This window comes from Chanodichthys erythropterus, chromosome 8 (assembly GCF_024489055.1).
Source record: "Chanodichthys erythropterus isolate Z2021 chromosome 8, ASM2448905v1, whole genome shotgun sequence".
Taxonomy (NCBI): Eukaryota; Metazoa; Chordata; class Actinopteri; order Cypriniformes; family Xenocyprididae; genus Chanodichthys; species Chanodichthys erythropterus.
The window spans coordinates 35,136,876-35,164,834 of NC_090228.1; the positions used below are offsets into that span (position 1 = coordinate 35,136,876).

The 27,959-nt window shown below is 37.6% G+C and overlaps 1 protein-coding gene across 1 annotated transcript; it reads left to right on the plus strand.

Annotated features, from left to right (window-relative positions):
* Window positions 1–1,488: 1,488 nt before the first annotated feature.
* Window positions 1,489–27,913, plus strand: LOC137025183 (zinc finger protein 721-like). Its single transcript, XM_067393213.1, has 6 exons — window positions 1,489–1,541; window positions 2,152–2,358; window positions 14,705–15,862; window positions 17,285–18,190; window positions 22,155–22,331; window positions 26,299–27,913. The coding sequence occupies exons 2-6, from the start codon at window positions 2,202–2,204 to the stop codon at window positions 27,534–27,536; spliced, it is 3,636 nt and encodes a 1,211-aa protein (XP_067249314.1). The 5' UTR covers window positions 1,489–1,541; window positions 2,152–2,201; the 3' UTR covers window positions 27,537–27,913.
* Window positions 27,914–27,959: the final 46 nt, after the last annotated feature.

The following is a 27,959-nucleotide window of genomic DNA, read 5'->3' on the forward strand; positions in this document are numbered from 1 at the left end:
CTAAAGGGTGGAGCTAGACTCACTGCAGAACGGTGATTGGTTAACAGAGAATCATCATTTGCGCGAGCTACAAGGGGAATAACAACACGAAGCTCCATTTTTTAATAAGGTTGAAACACAAAATACAGTTTCTTCCTGTGACAAACAGCTGCATGCAGAGAAGCAAGAACAAGATCTCGGCTTGTGCAGTTAAAATATTTGGACAGCATGGATTTGAAATCAGGGTCATATTTTGAGAAAAAGTTGCATATCCTCAAATAATTCCCGCTTGTTTCTGCATCAGCATCTTCACGGTGTCCGCGGAAAGGCAGGCCTAGTTTGGCCAGTAATATTATAATATTCACAGATTTGCACAAGTACTTGGTGCTCTTTGTAACCCATATCTTTACATATATGACCCTTCATACATTTGAGGAAAGCATTTGTTGAACATGAATGCCTTTGGGAGTAGCAACTCTGAAATGCACACCATTATATTGGATACTCTCCTTTACAACAACTTTAATATCTATAACAAAGCACACTCCACTTTGACAATGACAACACATCATAAGAAAATGTAAAAAGTAACTGGGAACTGAATCTGATTACAATGCACATGCCAGAAAACTGGAAAAAACCCTTCTTGTGTAGATCCACTATCACAACAGGGTGATAGTCACCACATGAATACTTGTACTCATGTTCTGTGAGGACTTCAAAGTGCAAATAGGCATATAGTACTGTGTCTGCTGGTGGAAACCTTAAACCTGTCAAATCTTGTAAAAAAAAAATCTACTGCTCTGATCAAAGCAGAATGGACCTGAAATAAACAAAATGTGTTTAAACAAACACAAATATATGCAAATTATATACACAATGTTCTTTCCAAAATCATATACAGTCATATCAAGTTTAAAGTTACCTGGTGAAGGCCATTCAAAGTTACTCATGAGGGCAGGTCATGTGGTCACTGAAATTATGCAAGCCGTTTTTCCATTCTTGATAGTGATAAAAGAGCTGTGATGGCAGTTCATAATTCATAGACATCGGTAGAATGCTGGAAGACAGCTTCACAAACAATTTAATGTGTTTTTATTTATTTATTTAAGGATACACCAGTATTATATTCAGTGATGTTTTCTTACTTCCTTTTATTCTTCTGAAAACAGGTCATTGTTTCTGAATTCTATTTGACACTTTCCAAATTCTCAGTAAATGTGCACACATACAATATAGGTATTGTATACATTATATACTTATTTTGACTCAAATTAATTTTAAACGTCTACATTTTAATATTGTATTTCTCTTGTATTTCAGTTCAGACACATGTATGAGCTCTGCTTTATGAACTCATACACTCATGTTTGTTGTTATCACATTTGTCACTATTTTAATTGTAACACAGGGATGATCTGGTAAAAAAAAAAACAAAAAAAAAAACACATTTCTGTATTAGACAGCAGCGTGTGAACGGGACTTTTATTTTGTTATGGCAACGTGACGTCATAAGGCTGTGCCGCGCGGCTGCTCCTGTTGTGATGTTCAGCTAAACAAAGGTTTGTTTTTAACCTTTAAATTTAATCTGTTAAAATCGATAGAAGCCGACTAGTGTATTTAACAGTTTTTACAAACGATGCTTAATTACTGATTTATTATTGAATTAAATAACAATTATTATTGTGTAAAGTAAATCTCTCTATATCGTGAATCAGTTTATCATTAACACGAATTCAGTCACTGGCGAGATTTTAGTCAAATGATTCAAATACTTTGTGAAATGATTCAATGATTCGAAGTGCATGATTCACGACTCGTGCTGCTCAAACAGTGTAAATGAACGAGAACAACAAACACTAACATGTGTAATGACAACTTTTACAAACCAACTGCTAATGTTTTCATTAAAGTATAATCATTTAAATGCAGTCTAATTCATTAAATACCAAATGTAGATCTTAAATGCCTAAAATGAAATGTGTCTGTATTGTTTGTCTTCGTTTGTTAATTTGCAGCGTAAATTATGAGTGTTTTTAGTCTACTCAGGTCATTTAAGTCCATTAACTCACTCTGACTCTCTTACCAGTGTATTGAACTACTGAACTAGAGCTGATTGAGATTTAGTTTTGATTAATTTGTTTTTCTGTTAATTATTTTCATCTTAAACAGGGCAAACGCACAGAAAAACTGCGACTGAGATCCACTTGACTATTTTAAAGATGGCGTTTATTAAAGAGGAGAATGAAGACGTGAAAATTGCATTTATTAAAGAGGAGAATGATGACATACAGAGTGCATTTATTAAAGAGGAGAGCAAGGACATGAAAATTGAAGAAACATTCAGAGTGAAACATGAAGAAACTGAGGAACAAACAGGTTGGTTTCATTCTCAAAGCTGAACTTCTGATGTGCTTTATTTTTCTAATAATTCAATGGCCTGGAGTCAATTATTCTGCTTATATAGTGTCTACTAATAGTGAAACAATGTTTATCTGCACCTCGCTAGTGAGAAAGTCATGTAACTTTTAAGTCGTTAAACTATTTTACTGATAAAATCAAAATTTTCCTTGAAAGGGACTTTGAGAATGTTCGCCAACCAATCGGATTCAAGCATTCAGCAGCCCCAAAGTAGAGAATAATACAGTAACATTTTAACATATCTAAACATAAATATTAGTAAATGAATATTAAATCAAGTTATAATTAAGGGATCCAGACTAACATAGGATAAAATTTTAATATTCTACTCTTATTAAATGTAACATTGTTCTTCTGTACTGACCAACAGCTTCAGTGATTATAGGATGAGCGCTTCATTCACAGTTGACCCTTCGCTAACCCATGCCTGAAAACCGCCACAGGCCAATCATGGTTTAGCAACCGTAACTAGGCGGTCTGTCAAGTTTCCAGCGAGGGAAACATGTCAAAGCGTTGTGCGTAGGGATTGTATAAATCTGATACCTGGTATCCTAAAAGTTTGGACGGGGTGGTGGAATGTTTTCCCTTCCTAATACCTAAAAGCCAAGGGGAGAAATGCTGGTGTTCTGACAATTTGTGCTACCCTGTCAGATTTTGCTACATCCCATTGAAACTGTGGGTAGAAAAATCTTTTTCTACCTTTTTCTACCCAAATCAGCTTTCCTGTAGCTCAGTGGTTAGAGCATGGCACTAGCAATGCCAAGGTCATGGGTTCGATCCCAGGGATTGCACATACTCAGATACAAATGTGTAGTATAATGCAATGTAAGTCGCTTTGGATAAAAGCGTCTGCCAAATGCATAAATGTAAATGTAAAAATCTGACAGCGAAAAATTCTACCTATCAGATTGTGCTTCCAGCGTGATATTAACGTGGTTTATGCCTTTATTAACAACTACACGTACCCCAACCCTAAACCTACCCTTATAATAATGCAAGTACAGTAGTGGGAGCACAATATGATATAGCATTAATCATTAGAACAAGTATAAATCAATAGCGAAAAATGCTACTTATCAGATTTATTATTCATTGCTTTATTAATGTCTACCCCAACACTAAACCTACCCTTACAATAATGCAAATACAGTCATTTTGTGTTATTTATCATGTATTATTGATGTGCGCGCATGCAGTAAGCCCAGGTAGGACAATCTGATGGGTAGGTTAGCTAGCACATCATTGCTTGGAAATAATGACGGTTCTTTGTTCATAATGCATATATATTTGAACGTAAAATAAGACGATTAAAGGCAAGACGGAGTAGTCTGGCGTGCTGGAAATATAAGCGGGAGAATGTTATCATTGCAAAGTGGTGAAGGCTAATGTCTTGTGTTTATTCCACAAGACTTATGGATAAGCTGATTTATAATTTGTAACGATTGGCCCAATAGGTCGATTTTTACATGAATTTAAACTGGGGTCAGATTATACTGTGTGAGCTTGTGGAGTGTTTAAAAAGATGAGACAGACAACAGAAATGAATAAATAAAGTGTATTTACAATTTCCACATGGAACTTAAAAAAAAAGTGAAATGAAGTGACTTGTGGCCAAGTATGGTGACCCACACTCGGAATTTGTGCTCTGCATTTAACCCATCCAAGTGCACACACACACAGCAGTGAACACACACACCGGGAGCGGTGGGCAGCCATTGCTGCGGCGCCCGGGGAGCAGTTGGGGGTACGGCGCCTTGCTCAAGGGTCTCACCTCAGTCCTGGTATTGAAGGTGGGGAGGATGCTGGACATTCACTCCCCTCACCGACAATCCCTGCCGGACCTGAGACTCGAACCCATGACCTTTGGGTTATAAGTCCGACTGTCTATCCATTAGGCCACGACTGCCCAACACAATAAAACTAGAATAACTTACTCTGTTAAAAGTGTGGAGTCCATACCCTAAAACAGTCCATAAGAATCCTAGTGTGATGTAAGTCCCAATGTGAAAGTGTCCACCGGTGTATATACAACGTCCTGAAAGTGATAATCCAATGGAAAAGTGATGTGGTTTGCTGGAAAGGCAAGTCCATAAAATGAAACTCCTCAATCCAGCTTGTGGTCTTTGCTTAGTGACCCTAGCTGTGTCCCAATTCAGGGACCGCGCACTTCGAAGTGCATGAAAGGGGTGGGGTTTTGGAGAGGAGGGTTGCCAGGTCTGCGCAACAAAACCATCCCAAAAGTAGCATAATCACAGCAAGTGTAAAAGTATCCCAATCCCAGACGTGGCAACAATGAGCCGAACGTTTTGACCTGCTTCACAACGGGACACTGGACCAAAATATGTATGATTAAACTTAGTTTGTTTTATATCGTCTGCAACTAGTTAACCTTGTTTGGTTTTTTTTATGTTAAATGAAAAGTTAACTGTGAAAATACATTAATATTTATACATTTACTCTGTATTTAGGCTGTAGCCTATTTAAGTCTAAATTCAAAGTATAGTTCTTTAGGATTTTATTCAACTGCACTCCATCTCAGAGACAAATTGTAGGCCTATTTATGAAAAACTGATATTACAGTTTGATTTAGATACTGGTGAACACGGGGCATATCTTACATTTATGTGAATTCACACCTGAACTCCTGTAGTCACCGGTGCGCAATGAACTGTGGGATAGTGTAGACCGCGAAGTGTCTTGAGATGGGAGCTTCATTCCACTGGGAAATGGAGAGGGTGCACTTGAAGTCGCTCTCGAATTACGTCATCCCTCTTTGCGCCGCTGTGAATCGCACTTCAAAGTCCGCTTTCCCCCCACTTTTCTCAAGAATTTTTTTTCTCTTATAATTTTACATGAAACATTAAACATAAACAAAATATAGTCATTTTTTCATCACTTAAATTAAATGTTTTTTACATTAAAATACATTGTTCTATAGCTACATAAAGTACCTTTTACAACTATTTACAACAGAACTAAGGTTTAACATCAGAAAAACAACATAACATTTTCACTTAAAGGGCACCTATTATGCCCCTTTTTACAAGATGTAATATTGGTCTTGGGTGTCCCCAGAATGTATTTGTGAAGTTTCAGCACAAAATACCCCACAGTTAATTTATTATAACCATTTGAAAATGTCATTTTTGGGGCCTGTTTTAAAAAGAGCTGTTTTGGTGTGTACCACCTTAAATATAAATGAGCTGCATATCCCCGCCCTGCCTTTGGATGAGGGCGTAACTTGCATACTTATGGCAATAAACAGTCGGAATGGCTGAGAATGAGAGACCTGCTGTTTTGTATGGCATTCAGCCGTACATGTTTGAACCGGAATCAGACCCAGATGATGAAGAGACTCCGGCAGAAGAAACACAACTGAGAATGGAGCAGGACGTCTCTGAATGGTTATTTGATACATTTATGTACTTATAGAGTTTTAATCGTGTCCCCTTTGCAATTATGGATGTGCAACACACACACACACACACTGTGATAACGTTCGCGCAATTTTTTGAAACTACAAACACAAATACTGTGATAACGTTTGCTAAGTACGTTAGATAAACATTATACAAACAAGGTTTAAATTATATACACAGACATTCTACGACGACGACAACAACTTTAGACGCATTTGTTATTGAATTGGCTGACATCGACTGAAATGATTATTTGCTCAAAAAACATTAAATACACTTACTTCTTCTGGAAGTGTCGTTGGATCACGAACAGTAGGCAACGATCCACACTTGAGGATTAACTTTGAAGCAAGACCTGCTTTGAATTGACCCTCGTTCTCAAAACAGTCAGTCAAAAAATGATTCGCCCAAACATAAACGTATTTTGGAATTTTGAGTGGCGCCTTTCCTTCGTAAATAAAATCCATCCACTGCGTTTTCAGTGGCTCTGATGTCGGAAGTAAGTGAAAACTACTATGTTCATTATTACATCCCACAACAGAACACTTATGTTTCTTAGGAGACATTACCGGCTGTCGTTGAAACAATGGAGGATGGTTGATAGATCACCGACGGTGGGGTCTATGCCAAAACCAGATTGTCAATCAAACCACGTGGGTGGGGCTTAGCGCAATTCTACGTCACAGTGAGAGCAATCTTAGAACAGGGCGTTCTGAGACAGTGCTTATGAATTATTGAGATTGTAAAAAAAACACTGGGTGGATTTTTCTCATTCTAGGGTGGTTTTGCTCACACACTGCCAACACACATTTATGGTCAAACACCATGTAAAAGTGAATTTTGCATAATAGGTGCCCTTTAACAGTACATAAAACAGAACAAAGCATATTTGTGTACACGTTCATTTAGCTGAGCAGGAAGACGGTGGTGGAGCTGCTGGACCTGGATGGGCTTCAGAGACTTGCAGGACTGATTCAATCGACGGCTGCCATAATATTTGAACATACAAACAGATCTATGGCCCATTCAGATTTTGTCTTGATTGTCATAGCTTTAAAGTTCTTGCCTGTTACAAATAGTCATGCATAGCAGGTACATTTTAAGATATGTCAGTGTAAGTTTCTTTTAGTTAAAACAACTGAAACATGAATTTTACTCTGGGACTAAACATTTGTAATGTTTCTTTCATAAAGTGTTACATAGTGTATTTTCACCAATATGTAATATGTAAATAAAACTAACATTACATAGTTCAACCATACATATTTTGGTCCAGTGTCCAAAATAGCATGTCAAAACCCAATAGAAAGTCATAAAACTTAAAATGCACACACAAACATCAACTGTCAGCTGCTGTCACACAGCCGCTAGCCATGTAAGGATGCTCGGCTCATTGTTGACAAGTCTGGGATTGGGATACTTTTACACTTGTGCTGTGATTTCTCTACTTTTGGGATGGTTTTGTTGCGCAGACCTGGCAACCCTCCTCTCCAAAACCCCACCCCTTTCATGCACTTCGAAGTACGTGGCCCCTGAATTGGGAAACAGCTCCTGTTTGTCATGCTGCCTCCTTTATGCTGGCTTACTTCCTTATTCCTGTCATGTGATCAGTCACATGATAGGCAGACCCAGACTCATTTAAAGACATACACACATTAAATAATTAAGAGGAATAAAATGGCTAACCCAACATGTAACCCAATTAAAACTCAAATATACATAAAATGTATGGTTTGAATGGTCACCGTGTGAGGCAGCTGCTGCTTGCGCTGGGACCTATAGGCTTTGGCTTCAATTTTGATCAAATTATTTTCTAATCAGTTGCATATTATGTCGTGGATATATCCATCGAATGCATACTGCAGTCCCTTTTGTCTTGCTTTCTCAGATATTTCACCTGTTCATCAAAAATGACTAATTATCTCCTTGGAAATGTCTGACATCGGTGCATATGCTGTAATTGACTTTTTTTATTGAGACTTTGTGACCAGATAGCACATGTACGTCTGTAAGATGTCTGCCAATGTCTGTTGGATGTGGTGGTTGCGATTTTCATTTTTGGGTGAACTAATCCTTTAATATTTCTGGCCAAATATCAAATATAATTTTTTGCCATATTCCCGTGCATATTAATATGAGCGGTACTGTTTTAAAATAGTTTTCTATATAACATTGGGGATGCAGAGCACATTAATAAGGCTGCTGTATGTAGAGCGGTAATGAAAGTGTGCCTCTGTCTCGTGTCCTTTCGAAGAATTTTTATGTTGTTTCCTGGGCAGAAACCCATGAGAGCCATCAAAGAGGAGTTTCACAGGATTGTAGGTCAGTAGTGTAGAAATCGTTTTACATGAGGCTAATATGATAAATAACTGTGATGAGGTTCAAAGGGTGGAAGGAAGAAGACAGGGTTGGCATGACTGGGACTTTTATTCAAACTTTTCTTAGATACAAACAAAAGAGGTTGCGTTCACTACGCTTTCAACAACTCATCAAATAACTCAGAATATCATTCAGCATATAACTCCAGCTCTGGCAATAAGTCCTCCAGTGTACAAGCTCACAGTCAGTCTTTCTCTCCGGTTCCCTTTTCCTGGGGCCAGTTGCACCAGCTGGACATAAAAAAGTTGGGTGTAAGCTCTATTTTGGACTTAGTTACGTCCAGCTTTCCGATGAATATTTACACGTTGCACCATCTAAAACTACGACTAGGCGTAGCTACACTTAGCGTAGACAACGCATGTACACGTACACGTAGGCATGTTCTACAGCACTGTTAGTTATATGCAACCTGCTGAAATGAAACAACTTTTCTTTCAATAAATTCTGTCTCCATATATATTTAGCATCTTTTATTGATCTTTATTTTCATCATGGAAAGAAGTCAAGACTTCTCACTTTACACCTACCTTTGACTAGGCGTAATATTTAGTCTCAGACGTGCGCTACGCACAGATGGTGCAACAGGTATTAATTCTACGCAGGACTTAAAACACATTTTACGTTAAGCTTAATCTTACAACTGGGTGGGTCGTCCAGCTGGTGCAACCGGCCCCTGGTGGCTTTTATCCCATCTCTCCACACCAATTACTGAAATGAGACACAGGTGTTTGTCATTTGCACTTGACCTACTTGCACACCGCTCGTCTCCTGCTGCAGACCTCACTGAACTTCGCCACAACAATGATGTTCGCTTGATAACATCTTGCTGCAACCTTTGGAAGTATCCTAATAATTAGAATTTGCTTTAGGATTTCCAATGGTTATAACATAAGTTGTAACAATTCAGCTCAATAGTAGATTTCAAGCAATCAAGAGTTTACCCCTTTTTTACAATGCATGTGTCTGCGTAAAGATAAAGATAAGCACCAAGATAGGCGCCAAGTGTATTTTTGACGTCCGAGCTGCGCAGCTCAAATACAGAATAAAGTCAAAATAATCACCCTGCGTAGACTCCCGCTCATATTTCACAAAGTTGAAAAATTTGAAAATCTTTTATCCTTGTCATCCATAACTGGACTTTTAAGTGGCATAGCAAGAGAGACAATTAAACCAGAACAAATATAACCATTAAGCCATTAAAAACATGAAAAATCAAGGAAAACTGTGTTGGGCAGACAAATCTTGTGGTCCTGTAAATCCAGGCACTTCGCTTCTGAAATGCTCTTGGTGCCACACAGACGTGTGCAGTGTAAATAAGGGGGTTAGATTGTTACAATTAAAGTCGCTAGACAGATTCTGCTAGTAGTGGGAACTCGTTCAAAGTAAACAATGATGCACATCTGAGTCTACTAAATGGAGGGAAGTTAGGGATAGCGAAGGAACTTGAACGCAGAGTGAATAATTTAATTCACTCGAGTACACTGTGTGCAGAATTATTAGGCAAGTTGATTTTCTGATCATATTTTTTTTCCAAGCACATTTTACCAATTCCAATCCACATCAATCTTAATAACTACTATTAATATTGTTTTTAATCATTTATAAGTGATATATAATTGTTCATGAAGGCTGGAAATGAAAAATGCCCTATATTCAGGTGTGCAGAATTATTAGGCAGGTTTACTTTTACAGATAAAATGAGCCAAAAAAGAGATTTAACTCAGACTGAAAAGTCAAAAATTATTAAATACTCATGAGAAGGACGCAATACTAATGTAATACTAGAAATTGCAAAGTTAAAGCATGACCATTGGACAGTGAAATGCTCATTGGGTCAGCGGGGTCATACAAAAACAGCTGGAGAAGAAAAGACACGTTAACTGCAAAATAATTAAGAATTAAGGTGAAGAGTTAAGTGTGAAACCATCAGGAACCCTTTAGTCTCCACCATTTCCCAGTACTGAAACCTACCTGGAGTCTTCAGAAGTGTGAGGTGTCAGGATCTCAGAGACTTAGGTTAGGTGAAGAATCCTAAAAAATGACCCGCTCTTAATAAGAATCACAAGCTGAAGTGTTATAAAGTACATGAAGACTGGGTTTTTACAGGCCTTATAGACAGACAGCTTGAGAGTGACTCCTGAAGGACCAGCACCACATCCTCTTGTACCACTGTTTGAAGAATTTATCTTCCAGAATCTGGCAGTAAGGTGTGGGAGTTCACTTTTAGTCCATCTCTTATCCTGAAATGTCCATCTTGCAGAGATGGACTAAATGATCTTCCAAAACTTACTGCCAGATTCTGGAAGATAAATTATTCAAACAGTGGTACAAGAGGATGTGGTGCTGGTCCTTCAGGAGTCACTCTCAAGCTGTCTGTCTATAAGGCCTATAAAAACCCAGTCTTCATGTATTTTATAACACTTCAGCTTGTGATTCTTATTAAGAGTGGGTCATTTTTTAGGATTCTTCACCTAACCTAAGTCTCTGAGATCCTGACACCTCACACTTCTGAAGACTCCAGGTAGGTTTCAGTACTGGGAAATGGTGGCGCTGGAGACTAAAGGGTTCCTGATGGTTTCACACTTAATTCTTCACCTTAATTCTTAATTATTTTGCAGTTAACGTGTCTTTTCTTCTCCAGCTGTTTTTGTATGACCCAGCTGACCCAATGAGCATTTCACTGTCCAATGGTCATGCTTTAACTTTGCAATTTCTAGTATTACATTAGTATTGCGTCCTTCTCATGAGTATTTAATAATTTTTTACTTTTATCTCTGAGTTAAATCTCTTTTTTGGCTCATTTTATCTGTAAAAGAAACCCTGCCTAATTATTCTGCACACCTGAATATAGGGCATTTTTCATTTCCAGCCTTCATGAACAATTATATATCACTTATAAATGATTAAAAACAATATTAATAGTAGTTATTAAGATTGATGTGGATTGGAATTGGTAAAATATGCTTGAAAAAAAAATATGATCAGAAAATCAACTTGCCTAATAATTCTGCACACAGTGTATATTCTGGGTTTTTATCGGGTCCAGTTCTCATCTTATTAATGAACAGGAATTGTAGTTTGCGATTAAAGCTGCAAATTCCCCCAATGTCAGCTCTCTCCTAACAAGCTGATGATCTTAATCAGAAGTGATAAATAAGGGAGACGCACAAAATGTGCAGTGGTGGGTGCCTTGGACTAGGTTTGAAAACCACTGGTGTATTGAGAATAAGATCTATAGTTTGGATGGACAACTCTGGTCCTGGAAGGCATTGGTGGTATATTATGCAGAGTTTAGCTCCATCCTTAATCAAACACACCTGTACAATTTAACCCTAAGTCTTCAAGAATGCTTTAAATTACTGGCAAGCATATTTGAATAGGGATTAAACTTCACTCTGCCAGACATTGGACCTCTAGGACCAAAGCTGTCCATCAGTGGTCCATAGGATAAGATGGGCATAGAGCATGCATGTTGTTGGTTTTGATGCTTTAAATATTTAAATTGTTTATGTCTATTATGTCTATTGCCCTAGACCTGATGGCACTGAAAGAAGCGAGTCATGAACTTATTAAAAGGGAAGAAGAGAAAGAACATTATGATAAACATCATGATTTCATGACTGGAGAAAGATCGACACAGGCTAAAAAGACTTCCTCACAAAAAAGAGTTCAAAAGACAGGAACTAAAAGTTATTTTACTTGTAAACAGTGTGAAAAGAGTTTCACACATAAAGGAAACTTTCAAGTCCACATGAGAATTCACACTGGAGAGAAGCCTTACACTTGCCAACAGTGTGGAAAGAGTTTTAATCAACAAGGAAGCTTTAATATCCACATGAGACATCACACTGGACAGGGCCTTTTCACTTGCCAACAGTGTGGAAAGAGTTTCGGTGGAAAAGGAAACCTTAAAGTCCACATGAGAATTCACACTGGAGAGAGCCCATTTGTCTGCCAACAGTGTGGAAAGAGTTTCAGACATAAAGGAAGCTTTAACGTCCACATGAGAATTCATACTGGAGAGAAGCCTTACACCTGCCAACAATGTGGAAAGAGTTTTAATCAACATGGAAGCCTTATTATACACATGAGACATCACACTGGACAGGGTCTTTTCACTTGCCAACAGTGTGGAAAGAGTTTTAGACATAAAGGAAACCTTAAAGTCCACATGAGAGTTCACACTGGAGAGAAGCCTTACACCTGCCAACAATGTGGAAAAAGTTTTAATCAACAAGGAAGCCTTATTATCCACATGAGACGTCACACTGGACAGGGTCTTTTCACTTGCCAACAGTGTGGAAAGAGTTTCGGTGGAAAAGGAAACCTTAAAGTCCACATGAGAATTCACACTGGAGAGAAGCCTTACACCTGCCAACAGTGTGGAGAGAGTTTTACTCAAAAAGCAAGCCTTAAAGTGCACATGAGACGTCACACCGGAGAGTGTCCATTAGCCTGCCAGCAGTGTGGAAAGAGTTTTAGTGGAAAAGGAAGTTTTAAAGTCCACATGAGAATTCACACTGGAGAGTGTCCATTCACTTGCCAACAGTGTGGAAAGAGTTTCATGCTAAAGAAAACCCTCAACAGGCACATGAAAGTTCACACTGGAGAGAAGCCTGCACTCTGTGCGGGAACGGCTTCATATGGGAACTAATCCTTAGAGAACACGTGAATATTCACACTGGAGAAAAACCATTGTCATGATGTTATGTGTCATGTTGTCCAAGACAAATTTCCCAGGACTGGAACATTAAAGTATATTATATTCTATTTACATGTGATCAGTGTGGAAAGAGTTTCAGACATGAAGGAAACCTTAAAGTCCACATGAGAACTCACACTGGAAAGAAGCCATTTATATGTAGCCAGTGTGGAAAGAGTTTCAGATTTAAAGATAACCTTAAGTACCACATGAGGACTCATTAGAGAGAGAACTGTTTAGATGTCATCAGTGTGGAAGGAATGTCACAGACAGAAAACACTATGAGAATCATGTAATAACTCTCACCAGAAAGAAGTTCCCATGTCTCCATGTCAGTGAGAAAACTTTACCATATCAAAGAGACCTCAAACGGCATTTGCAGACTCATTCAACTTTTATATTACAAACAAAATGTAAAAGAGACATCTTGGAGGAAAAGACATGTATGTTAACTTGTCTGTGAAAACAGTGAAAAAGAGTTATGAGAGATACCTTTTATATTGAAAAAAAAAAATGTAAAAGACATCTTGGGGGGGAAAGACGTATGATCATTTGTGTGAAAACAGTGAGAAAATGTATGATAACTGTTTTTATAAGTGTTCAATAAGATAAATTGCTTATGAAAAAAAAAACAAGACAGTAGTTTATAAACAAAAGAGAAAACACGCCATTGTTGTAAAGCTTTGTTAAGATGTTTATAAAGGAAGACACTACAACTGTTGTTTTAAGATTTTAATAAAGCATGCTAGTAGAATAGTAAGGACATAACATGTATTAGTAAGTAAGGCAATCATTACCATTAAAGAATGTCTTGAAGACGAAGCACAGGACACTGCAGAGAAGAGTCCGAGAACAAAGAGACAAGCCTTCATATATAGACTCAGATGAGGGGAATTCCAAAGAAGATGACCTCAAGAAGTCAGATAGTCTATAAAAGGCTGTAACGTGAAGAGAACAAGAGGGGCTGCTTCACACCTGAGGCTGCTTCTCCGACACCAGAACCAACGCTGATGAGGCCTCCATCGCTAATATTGCCTTGACTGAAGAACTCTGATATTTAAACTTTATTTAATTACTTGTATAGAATGTTTGTAGAATAAATGTAATGCTAGAAATACTAATGTAACAAATAAATGAACTTATAACTTTATAACTAAACTCGGCTTCATGTGGCATTAATTTAAGTCGTTGAGCCTGAACAGACCACCGAGATGTCTTCTGTCTGATTGTAAGTATATTAATTTGCTTATAAATTAGATCAGATTTTTACTTCCTTACCTAACCTAAGAATAATAAAGAATAAGTAAAGGTGTTTAGAGAAACACCATAAAACAATACATCCACACCTGACCTTCTGCTTTCAGATTAAAGCTGCAAATTCCCCAATGTCAGCTATCTTCTAACAAGCTAATGATCTTATTAAGAAGTGATAAATAAGGGAAACATACAAAATGTGCAGTGTTGGATGCCTTGGACTAGGTCTGGAAACCACTGGTTTATTGAGAATAAGATCTATAGACGGGATGGGCAACTCTGGTCCTGGAAGGCCACTATTCTGCATAATTTAGCTCCATCCTTGATCAAACACACCTGCAAAATTTTATCTCTAAGTTATCAGGACTGCTTGAAAATTACATGCAGGTATATTGGATTAGTGATGAAACTTCACTCTGCAAGACGTTGGCCCTCCAGGACCAAAGCTGCCCATTCCTGATCCATAGGATAGACTATGTTGTAGACTTAGTTATGTTGTGGTTTTGATTCTTAAAACATTTAAATTGTTTTATGTCTATTTTTACCCTAGACCTGATGACACTGAGTGGCACTCTTAATGAAAGAGAAGAAGAGAAAGGCCATTATGATAAACATAATTTAACAACTGGAAAAAGATCATCACAGGCTAAAAAGACTTCCTCACAAAAAAGAATTCGCACTCAAAAGAAGGCTTACACCTGCCAACAGTGTGGAAAGAGTTTCGGACATAAAGGAAGCCTTAAGGTCCACATGAGAGTCCATACTGGAGAGAAGCCTTACACCTGCCAACAGTGTGGAAAGAGTTTTAATCAACAAGGAAGCCTTACAATCCACATGAGACGTCACACTGGACAGGGCGTTTTCACCTGCAAACAGTGTGGGAAGAGTTTTGGTGGAAAAGGAAACCTTAAAGTCCACATGATAATTCACACTGGAGAGCGCTCTTTCACCTGCCAACAGTGTGGAAAGAGTTTCAATCGAAAAGAAAACCTTAACAGGCACATGAGAGTTCACACTGGAGAGAAGCCTTACACTTGTCAACAGTGTGGAACAAGTTTTGCTGAAAAAGGAAACCTTAAAGACCACATGGGAATACACACTGGAGAGAGCTCTTTCACCTGCCAACAGTGTGGAAAGAGTTTCAGACATAAAGGAAACTTTAAAGTCCACATGAGAGTTCACACTGGAGAGAAGCCTTACACCTGCCAACAGTGTGGAAAGAGTTTCATTTACAAAGTAAGCCTTACAGCCCACATGAGAAGCCATACTAGACAGGGCGTTTTCACTTGCCAACAGTGTGGAGAGGGTTTCAGTGTAAAAGGAAGCCTTAAAGTCCACATGAGAATTCACACTGGAGAGAAGCCTTACACCTGCCAACATTGTGGAAAAAGTTTCACTCGAAAAGAGAACCTCAACAAGCACATGAGAGTTCACACCGTAGTGAAGCCTTACATCTGCAGACCCTGTGGAATGAGTTTCACTGGAAAAGGCAAACTTGAGGTCCACATGAGAGTTCACGCTGGAGAGAAGCCTTACACCTGCACTTTGTGCGGGAACGGCTTCACACGGGAACTAAGCCTCAAGGAACACATGAATATTCACACTGGAGAAAAGCCATTTACATGTGATCAGTGTGGAAAGAGCTTCAGACGTAAACTGACCCTTAATTACCACATGCGAACCCACACTGGAGAGAAGCCATTCATATGTAGCCAGTGTGGAAAGAGTTTCAGATTTAAAGATAACCTTAAGTACCACATGAGGACTCATTAGAGAGAGAACTGTTTAGGTGTCGTCAGGGACAGAATGCTGGCAAATATGGACAATGATGTTCATCCCCTCCATAAAACTCTGGACAAACTAAGAAGTAGTTTTAGCAAAAGGCTTATTCAGCCTTATTCAGGAAATTGTTCCTGCCTAGTGCTATTAGAGTATATAACTCATCTGTCTAGGATTGAACTGTGCTAGTTTATTCTAAGTGCTTATTGACTGTATCAAGCTGCCATGACAATTTAATTTCCCTTCGGGGATTAATAAAGTTTAAATCAATCAATCAATCAGTGTGGAAGGAGTTTTACAGACAGGAAACACTATAAGAATCATGGAATAACTCACACCAGAAAGAAGTTCACATGTCTTCAGTTTGATAAGACTTTCCCATATCAAAGAGACCTGGAACAGCATTTGCAAACTCATTCTTGAAAGAAACTGCAGTGTTTAAGTGTGACAAGGTTTAAAGAAAGAGCAAATTCAAAAATCAATGGGTTTTTCTTTTGTCATCACTTACATATACACCTGTAAAGTCATTCAGATCTGAGGCTCTGCAATTTAAAATGGCACCAGAAAATATGCATCTTTGTGAAATTAGGGTTTCTCCAATGTCAGCTCTTTCCTAACAAACTGATAGATAAGGGAGACAAAATGTGCAGTGGTGGATGCCTTAGAGTAGGTTTGAAAACCACTGGTGTATTGAGAAAAAGATCTATAGACCAGAGGTCTCCAATCCTGCTCCTAGATGGCCACTGTCCTGCAGAGTTTAGCTCCAAACCTAATTAACCACACCTGAACATGCTAATCTAGGTTTTACTATAGGAAAGAAAATTCCAAGCAGGTGTGTTGAGGCAAGTTGGAGCTAAACTCTGCAGGACAGTGGCCCTCCAGGAGCAGGATTGGAGACCCCTGCTATAGACAGTATGGGCAACTCTGGTCCCAGAAGGCCAATATTCTGCAGAATTTAGCTCTGTCCTTGATCAAACACACCTGTAAAATGTAACCCAACCCCAAAATTTAACCCTAATTTCACTCTGCTAGACAGTGGCCCTCCAGGACCAAAGCTGCCCATCCCTGATCCATAGGATAGGGCAGAGGTCTCCAATCCTGCTCCTGGAGGGCCACTGTCCTGCAGAGTTTAGCTCCAACCATATTTAAACACACCTGAACAAACTAATCTAGGTCTTACTATAGCAAGAAAATTGCAAGCAGGATTGTTGAGGCAAGTTGGAGCTAAACTGTAGGACAGTGGCCCTCCACGAGCAGGATTGGAGACCCCTGGGATAGGGTATAGAGCATACATGTTGTTGGTTATGATGCTTTAAATTTCTAAATTGTTTTATGTCTATTTTTGACCTAGACCTGATGGCACTGAAAGAGGCGAGCCATGAACTTAATGAAAGCAAAGAAGAGAAAGACCACTATGATAAACTTCATGATTTCATGACTGAAGAAAAATCAACACAGGATAATACGACTTCCTCACAAAAAAAAGCTCAAAAGTCAGGAACTAAACATTATTTCACCTGCCAACAGTGTGGAAAGAGTTTCACACATAAAGGATACCTTAACATTCACATGAGAATTCACACTGGAGAGAGGCCTTACTCCTGCCAACAGTGTGGAAAGAGTTTTTATCAACAAGGAAGCTTTAAAGTCCACATGAGAGTTCACACTGGAGAGAAGCCTTACACCTGCCAACAGTGTGGAAAGAGTTTGAGTGGAAAAGGAAACCTTAAAGTCCACATGAGAATTCACACTGGAGAGAAACCTTACACCTGCCAACAGTGTGGAAAGAGTTTCCCTCAGAAAAAACACCTCAACAAGCACATGAGAGTTCACACTGTAGTGAAGCCTTGCATCTGCAAACTGTGTGGAATGAGTTTCACTGAAAAAGGAAAACTTGAGGTCCACATGAGAGTTCACTCTGGAGAGAAGCATTACACCTGCACTTTGTGCGGGAACGGCTTCACAAGGGAACAAAGCCTTAAGGAACACATGAATATTCACACTGGAGAAAAGCCTTTTACATGTGATCAGTGTGGAAAGAGCTTCAGACGTAAAATTACCCTTAATTACCACATGAGAATTCACACTGGAGAGAAGCCATTCACCTGCCCACAGTGTGGACATAGTTTCAGACTTAAAGGAAACCTTAAAGTCCACATGAGATCTCACACTGGAGAGAAACCATTCATATGTAGCCAGTGTGGAAAGAGTTTCAGATTTAAAGATAACCTTAAGTGTCACATGAAGATTCACTCGTGAGAGAACTGTTCAAGTTGACATTGTACCTGAATCTGATTTTTTCTTTCACAAAAAATATTAAAACTTATTTCCACCTCTCTACTGTATTTTTTGTTTCTCGGTAGAGACTCTTATTTAGATACATTTTCTGTTCTTTTGTTTCAGTCAGGAGTGTCGTTAGGGGGGGGGTTGCAGAGTAAGCCAGGCATATGGGCCCACACATTAGGGCGCCACAAATCACAACTTTGGATTTGTGTGTGTGTGTGTGTGTTATTTTCCCTTACATAGCCTATACAAACATGTTAACTAATAATATTGTAGTAAAATACAATTTAAATCTGTGAATTATAGAATGTAAGAAGTGAATGTGAGCATGCTCTCTCATCACTTCAAAATACAGTGCATGACGTGTTAACTGCACAAAAACAATAGGATGGATGGAAAGAAGCACCTATCAGGAACAAGCGAAAATGTGAGAAAAAAAGTTTCCCTTACGAAATGGGCCCTTACAAATAAATGAAATATTGGAGATGATTGTTGGTGGCGGATGTGTCGAAAGACCTTAAAGAAGTCTATAGTGCAAGTGGTCTTCTGTGTGGGTGGAAAAGGGGAAGTCTCTATATTCTATGAGCTCTATATAGGCTATTGTAGCCACCAGCGTGAGATATTAAGAACATTTATTTATTTATTTTATTAATTAGTGATACGTCATTCAGCCACACAGGCAGATATGTAGCCTATCGTGTTTAATTCCTTTTTATTCAAAATATTGAATATATAAGCCTAACTTGTTAACTATATCGTGAATTATATGATATATTCTGATTGTCAAATATGTGGAAGTGAGTGTTTTGTGTCGTTTAAACACCCTAGGCCTATTTATCAAAATAAAATTGATAAATGAAAGTGGAGACAATACCTCAAAAGTTCATTATTTTTATCACTTTTCCAACATTTATTATTCTTAAAAGTAATGTTAATTATGTTTGCAACAATAGCAGTAGGTTTATTGGCCTCGATGAGTCTGAGACTCTCGGCCTGAGATTGTGTCCCAGACGAAATTAAATAATTCGTAAATATTTGTAAATATCTGTGGCTTAAACAGATGAAAAATTGACTATAATGCAGTTCTGTGGATGTTTTGCCCAGGCAGGGTAAAACTATTATAAACATTTGTGCTAATCGAAATAATCCTGAAATATAAGAAAATATAAATATTAATCGAAAAACAAACTAAACGAAAATTAGAAATGTTGCCTTGTCAAAATCAATTCCATGACTTTCATCCGACGTGATCATTATCTTTTCATTAAACGTCAAAATTATTAAATTTGAATTAAACTAAATTAGAATGGATAAGTGTCTGTGACCCATTAATAAAATCCCAGGCCTATGAACAAATAGGATAAACAACAGAACACGAGAAAAAATAGGATTAAATCATATAAAAAAAGAATAAATAGCCTATGTCTACACAACAAATTTATTTTACTTAAATGATTAACATATTAACAAAATGAAAGGGAAAAAATTTGACAAAATCGGTTTCACAGAAGTTTACGGAAAGGAATTGGCAGAAAATTCTTTTTGAGTTTTATTTTTATTGTGAGTGTGCAAAAATAATAGACATATGTAACCCTTCACAGATTCATATAAATAAATGTGACCATACATTTTTTTCCGCTTTTATAAGAAAATTCAAGTGATCGTGCCGGCGCCTCGTGCACAGACAACAGTTTTATTAACTTGACATTGCAGCCCGTTAATTGTCAAAATAACATACAGTGAACCAAATGTAAAAAGTTACACTACTCCTGTTGAGTATGTGTACAATCAAAGCATTTAAATAATAAATATAGTTTACCATCCAAATACTTTGTGAATATGGAAACATTTGTATTTGTGCCAAATTATAACGCCAGTTTCTGGTTCAGTTTAGCTTTAAATTAATTAGTTTTGACTTATCGTTTATATTTTTCATAAGTAAAATAGCCTATGTAGTGGTGCCCTTGTGGGATTGAAATGCATTCATTTTAATGTCTATTTAAATGTCTGAAACCTCAAATAAACACTGTGTACTTGAGAACACTGAATAGTTGTAATATATGAAAAGCACTAAGCGATTTTTAATTAAATGGCAAAAGGGGAAAAAAAGAAAAAGAAAAAAACATTCATCTGGAAGAAGGGGGCCCAAGATTATGTCCTGCACACCCCCCTTAAAAATCTTAAAACTACCCTGGTTTCAGTTCACATTTCTTGTGTCTATTGGGGTCTATAATTTCTATCATGTTTCAGTTCCTTGTTTATCCCTTTATATTTATGATATATGATGGCACCAGTGTGTTTGTAAACACAATACTAACCTACACACTCTTCTTAAATCTCATTATGTTTATGTGATGGCAGTTCATAATTCATAGACATCAGTAGAGCGCTGGCAGTCATCTTCACAAACAACACAATGTGTTTTCTTTTTATATTTATAAAGGCTACACCATATTCAGTGATGTTTTCTTCATCCTTTTCTTCTTCTGAAAACAGGTCATTGCTTCTGAATTATTTTTGACACTTTCCAAATTCTCAGTAAATGAACACACCTATGAAATATAGATATTTGGTGATTATTTCTTTTTCTCCCTTTTTGATTTTCTCTAAACAGGAGCCAACAACAAACCTGACAACCATGTAAAGCCATAACCAAAACAAAAGTGTCTTTTAGAGAATCCACATTGCAGAATTTGAATCACTACAAAGGCAAAAACTCACACAAATAACCCTTGACATTGAAGACTTGACTTGTTATTGATTTAATTAAAAACCTACATGAAATAATTTTTTTAATTGGACTGAATAAGTTAGCAATAATTATTGAATGATTTACATTTATGCTTGATTTGTATTGCTTTTACTTGTACTGATTCTTGAAAGATTTTTTTTACATTTTTTACTCAACTTTACTGTTGTGTCAACTTTGTGTCAGCTCAATGTTTTACATTTTTAATATTGGTAAAAACACATGGAATCTTATTCAGTTCAGACACAAACTCTGCTTTATGAACTCATACACTCATGTTTGTTTTTTTATCACACGTGTCACTATTTTAATTTTTTTAATACGGAGATGATCTGGTAAAAAAATAAAATAGTAAATTTCTATGCACTTCTGTGGTTGTAGACAGCAGCGTGTGAACGGGACTTTTATTTTGGTTTGATGACGTGACGTCATAAGGTGGCGCCGCGCTCCTGCTCTCGTTGTAATTCGGCTAAAGAAAGGTTTGTTTTAATAATTTAATCTTTTAAAAATAAAAAATAAAAACTATTCCGTGTTTTACAGACGTTGCTAAATTTGTTATTTTTTAAATTTAATACAACATTATAATGCTTTATCTAACTTTAATGAATGATATTTTGTGTAAAATAAACTTAAGTCAAGTAATCTTGCATCTCATTTCGCTGAATCAGTTTATCATAAACACTAATTCGGTCACTGGCGAGAAATGATGGAGAAACTGAGATTTTAGTCAAATGATTCAAATACTTGTGAAATGATTCAGTGATTCAAAATGCGTGAATCACGACTGCTTAAACCGTGTGAATGAACGAGAACAACAAACACTAACATGTGAAATGACAACCTTTACAAACCAACTGCTAATAATTTAATTTAAGGGGAAACATTTAAATGCAATCTAATTCATTAGATACCAAATGTAGATCATAAATGCCTAATATGAAGTGCCTAGGTACAGTTTGTTCTTTTGCTGTAGTTATATAGCTATAGTTTTGTCTTTTAGTCTAATCAGATCATTTAAATCCATTAACTCTCACTCTGACTCTCTCTACCAGTGCACTGAACAAGATCTGACTGAGATTTAGTTTTGATTTATTTTTCTTTCTGTTAATTATTCACATTTCAAACAGGACAAACACACAGAAAAACTCTTGGTGAAGCGACTGTCTGAGATCCTTGTGATACACTATTATAAAGATGCTGTTTATTAAAGAGGAGACTGAAGATATGAAGATTGAAGAAACATTCAGAATTAAACAAGAAGAATCTGAGGAACAAACAATGATGGAGTTTATTAAAGAGGAGAGTGAAGACATGAAGATTGAAGAAACATTCAGTGTGAAACATGAAGAAACTGAGGAACAAACAGGTTGGTTTCATTCTCAAAGCTGAACTCAGTCATTTGACCCTTATTAACTTGGACTCAATTCGCACTTAAGTCGCAAAAATAAACGACTTGCGACTTGACTTGGACTAACCTGAGACTTGACTTAGACTTGAAGACAGAGACTTGCAAGTCTTTTGGCGTGACATTCCCGATTACATTCTCTATTTACTACCCCACACGATGGCAAGAAACACCACATTTTCCTATCTATTCATTCTCAAATATATGCTGCAACAGCAAATATCACAAATAATCTCTAAACACACCAAGCCATCGAGCATGTGCCGCATCCTAAGGCACTCAAATTCATTACCCATTAGAAAACTTGTTAAATTAGCAACACATAATAACAATATAGCCAAGCCTTACCTTGCAATAAACTTTGTCATTTAATTTGAAAAGCAATCAATTAATCTGAAGGGAAACTGCGGTGTTGCACAGTTAAAAGGCTTGCTTATGGTCCTTTGTCAAGAAGTACTTGTCCTTTTCATTTTTTTTTTTTTTTTGCCAAGTTTTTAATTATGCATATAATATCCAGATTTACCATGTTAAATTGTATCCGGATTGGACGAACATGCGCATTTTATGACCCTGTCTGCCTGACTCATTTCCACAGATCTGTTTTGATATTTAAATACACTGTTATTTACAATAACAACTAGCTGAAAAAATATATTGATAAAAATAGAACAAAGACTTGATTTGAGACTTCGCTTGGACCCCTAAAGACCTGAGACTTGACTTGGACCTCAAAGAACTGAGACTTGACTTGACTTGGACCTCAAAGACTTTAATACTTGACTTGGACTTGGACCTCAAAGACTTGACTTGACTTGGACCTCAGAGACTTGAGACTTGACTTGGACCTCAAAGACTTGAGACTTGACTTGACTTGGACCTCAAAGACTTGAGACTTGACTTGGACCTCAGAGACTTGAGACTTGACTTGGACCTCAAAGACTTGAGACTTGACTTGACTTGGACCTCAAAGACTTGAGACTTGACTTGACTTGGACCTCAAAGACTTGAGACTTGACTTGGACCTCAGAGACTTGAGACTTGAATTGGACCTCAAAACTTGATACTTGGACCTCAAAGTCTTGAGACTTGACTTGGACTTAGACCTCAAAGACTTGAGACATGACTTGGACTTGACTGCAGGGACTTGTGAACATGTCTGGTTGATGCTGTAGTAACAGTGCAGCGCTTCCAGGTTCTGCATCTGAACGCAGCTCATTATTGGCCGAGTCTGACGTTCTGACAGAGATGTGTGTACTCACATCTGATAAACGTCCTAGAAAAAGCAGTTTTACACACATTCTTAATCATTAATATCTTAAAGGCATTTTGTAAGTCTATTTACCATCTGGCAGAAAATGTTTAAGAGACATATTGCAGATGTAAATGCAGACCACATATAGACATCTCTGTGATGTACATGTTCTGTCAGTGTTAATACTTCAGTTAAAAAAAAGGTGTCAAAGTTGGACAAACATTTTTTTGGTGATTTATACGCAAAAAAATTTAATATCAAATTGTTTGGAAAAATAGATATATTAGGGAGTGGAAATTGCTAATAAACCAAAGTGCTCCTCTGCTGCCATCTACTGGCTGTATTGGTAATTTTATGTCTTTTTTTTGTTTTGCTACATCTTGAAACTTTTTTTTTTTTTTTTTACAAATTGGGGCAATCTCAGATTGAACAACTAATGTTTTTGGTCATCACATTAAAAACAACATTTAAACTGTATAATATTTAGATATTTAAAGTGCTGCAAAAAGTATGAAGCTGCTGAAAGTCCTTAAAGTGCTTTAATTTCGCTCTACGAACCCTGAAATGAATAATGTAAAAACTGACGACTATTTCTCCCACAATACAATGGTTACTCAATGTTTCTCCTGGTTTTCACGTCAGTCCTGTTTGATCTGATATCTATGATTTATAACAGAGAATTCTGCACTGAATTTGAATGCTTATCACTAGATCTTGCAGTGATGTTACTAATGCTCATGCGAATTCAAACATTTTCTTCACTGGATCTACCAGCACTGTGTAGTAACTGTGTCACGTGATCGAGATTGGGCCGCGAGCCGATCTCTAAGTTTGTGGCCTTGTGCAGATAAACAGTCCGCACTGCGCAGAGTAGCATGCTTTTGTTTAGCTTTTGTTTGCTGTTTCTCATGCAACAGAAAGAGCAGCTCTTATCAGTTGGGAAATGTGGTGGTCACAATTTAATTTTTGAGTGAACTAACCCTTTAATATTCTGGCCAAATGTCAAAATTTAGTTTGAAAGTGCCCCCAAAAAAATCTAAATTAGGAGCATTTAACATTTTTTTTGTTTGTTTTTTTTTAAAATATGTTTTGATTTTCACTTTTTCTTTTACACAAATTCTAAAAACATGATAATATAACAACAATTATAAAAAAAAGGGAGAAAGAAAAAACAAATAAAAAAACATTCAGCTCACATGAGTTTTTTTGTTTGTTTTTTGTTTTGTTTTACATATTAGATTCCAATGTATATGTTTATATATACAAGTCAGGAAAGAAAAGTAATAATAATGCACAAACATTAAATAACAAAATCAACCAGGACACCCATAAGCCTTCCCTACATCAATCCTCTCATCAAAATGGAGGTAATGTCACCATCAAATGCCAGAAAAGGTTCCTAGTTCCTAAATTTTATGAAATACACCACTCTTATCATGTAATATACAAGTCAGATAATCCAGTGACACATATTCAAGAATAGTTCGATGCCACATCTTAATAGAGGGGGCTCTATCTGAGATCCATTGTAGAAGTATACATTTTCTGGCACAGAAAATTAGAAGATTGAAAAGTTTAATCTTATTCATATCAAGGCCTATAGGAGAAGACATTCCCAGTAGGTAAGACGCTGGATCTGGAACCAAGGAAACATCCAGTATTTTATTCAATTCTACAGAAACATCCAAACTGCCTGGCACCGTGGAGCTCAATTGGCATCACCTGTGATTTTCAGATTAGAGCAGTTTCACCCTGAGCACATGTGACAGACGTGAAAGGGTCTGGAAAAGCCGTTGAAAATGTTATGGTGCCTGTAACATTGTTCAGCATGACTGGTTTGGTGGTGGGTCAGTGATCAGGTCTGGGGAGGCATATCCATGGAGGGATGCACAGACCTCAACAGGCTAGACAATGGCACCCAGACTGGTATCGGTATGAAATCCTTGGACCCATTGTCAGACCCTATGCTGGTGCAGTGGGTCCTGGGTTCCTCCTGGTGCATGACACTGCCCGGCCTCATGTGGCAAGAGTATGCAGAAAGTTCCTGGAAGGAATTAAGTAATTGATACCATTGAATGGCCCCCCACTCACATGACCTAAATCCAATAGAACACGTCTGGGACATTGTTTCCCCATTTAGATCTGATGTGTTAACAAAGTGTTGCTATAATTTCTTTTAAGCAGTGTAGATTTTTGATAGAATATTTTTTTTTAAATTAAACAAATCTTGAAACAAAAATTCGAATGTACTCACAGCAGGCGACCTTAACCGTGCCCAAGCACATTTGACCCCCAAAGTCTGGTTCATTTGATTAGTGAGATAAATAAGAGAGACATACTAAATGTGCAGTGGTGGGTCACTTGGAATAGGTTTGAAAACCACTGGTGTATTGAGAATAAGGTATGTAGACGGGATGGGCAACTCTGGTCCCGGAGGGCCACTATTCTGCAGAGTTTAGCTCCATCCTTGATCAAACACACCTGCAAAATTTTAACCCTAAGTCTTCAGGAAAATTACAGGCAGATGTATTTGATTAGGGATGAAACTTAACTCTGCAAGACTGTGGCCCTCCAGGACCAAAGCTGCCCATCCCTGATCCATAGGATAGGATAGGGTATAGAGCATACATGTTGTTGGTTCTGATGCTTTAAATGTTTAAATTGTTTTGTCCCTAGACCTGATGGCACTGAAAGAGGCAAGTCATGAACTTAATGAAAGGAAAGAAGAGAAAAACCATTATGATAAACAGCATTTCACTACTGGAGAAAGATCGACACAGGCTAAAAAGACTTCCTCACTAAAAAGACCTCGAAAGACAGGAACTAAAGGTTATGTCACCTGCCAGCAGTGTGGAAAGAGTTTCACACATAAAGGAAACTTTAATGTCCACATGAAAATTCATACTGAAGAGAAGGCTTACACCTGCCAACAGTGTGGAAAGAGTTTCAGTCGTAAAGGAAACTTTAATGTCCACATGAGACATCACACTGGAGAGAAGGCTTTCACCTGCCAACAGTGTGGAAAGAGTTTTACTCAAAAAGGTAGCCTTAAAGTCCACATGAGATGTCACACTGGACAGGGTGTTTTCATCTGCCAACAGTGTGGAAAGAGTTTCGGTGGAAAAGGAAACCTTAAAGTCCACATGAGAATCCACACTGAAGAGAGCCCATTTGCCTGCCAACACTGTGGAAAGAGTTTCAGACATAAAGGAAACCTTAAAGTCCACATGAGATCTCACACAGGAGAGAAACCTTACACCTGTCAACAGTGTGGAGTAAGTTTCGGTCAACATGCAAGCTTTAAATTCCACATGATAATTCACACTGGAGAGCGCTCTTTCACCTGCCAACAGTGTGGAAAGAGTTTCAACCGAAAAGAAAACCTTAACAGGCACATGAGAGTTCACACTGGAGAGAAGCCTTACACCTGCCAACAGTGTGGAAAGAGTTTTTCTGAAAAAGGAAACCTTAAAGAGCACATGGGAATACACACTGGAAAGAGCTCTTTCACCTGCCAACAGTGTGGAAAGAGTTTCAAACAAAAAGGAAACCTTAAAGTCCACATGAGAATTCACACTGGAGAGAAGCCTTACACCTGCCAACAATGTAGAAAGAGTTTCAATTGCAAAGTAAGCCTTACAGCCCACATGAGAATTCACACTGGACAGAGCCCTTTCACCTGCCAACAGTGTGGAAAGAGTTTCACACATAAAGGATACCTTAAAGTCCACATGAGAATTCACACTGGAGAGAAGCCTTACACCTGCCAACAGTGTGGAAAGAGTTTCAGACATAAAGGAAACCTTAAAGTCCACATGAGATCTCACACTGGAGAGAAACCATTCATATGTAGTCAGTGTGGAAAGAGTTTTAGATTTAAAGATAACCTTAAGTACCACATGAGGACTCATTAGAGAGAGAACTGGTTTAGATGTCATCAGTGTAGAAAGAGTTTCACAGACAGGAAACGCTATGAGAACTGTGTTATAACTCTCACCAGCGAGAAGTTCCCATGTCAGAGAGACCTGAAATGGCATTTGCAAACTCATTCTGGAAAGAAGCTGCAGTGTTTATCAGTATGACAAGGTTTAAAGAGGAGCCATTTAAAAAATCAATGGGTTTTTCTTTTGTTATCACTTACAGATACACCTGTAAAGTCATACAGATCTGAGGCTCTGCAATTTAAAACAGCACCAGAAAATATGTATCTTTGTGAAATTAGGGTTATACATTTACATTGCAGCTGAATCTGATTTTCCACTCAAAAAATAAACTTATTTCCACCTCTCTATTTTTCAGGCTAATAATTTCTTATTGTGTTCATCCACACCTGACCG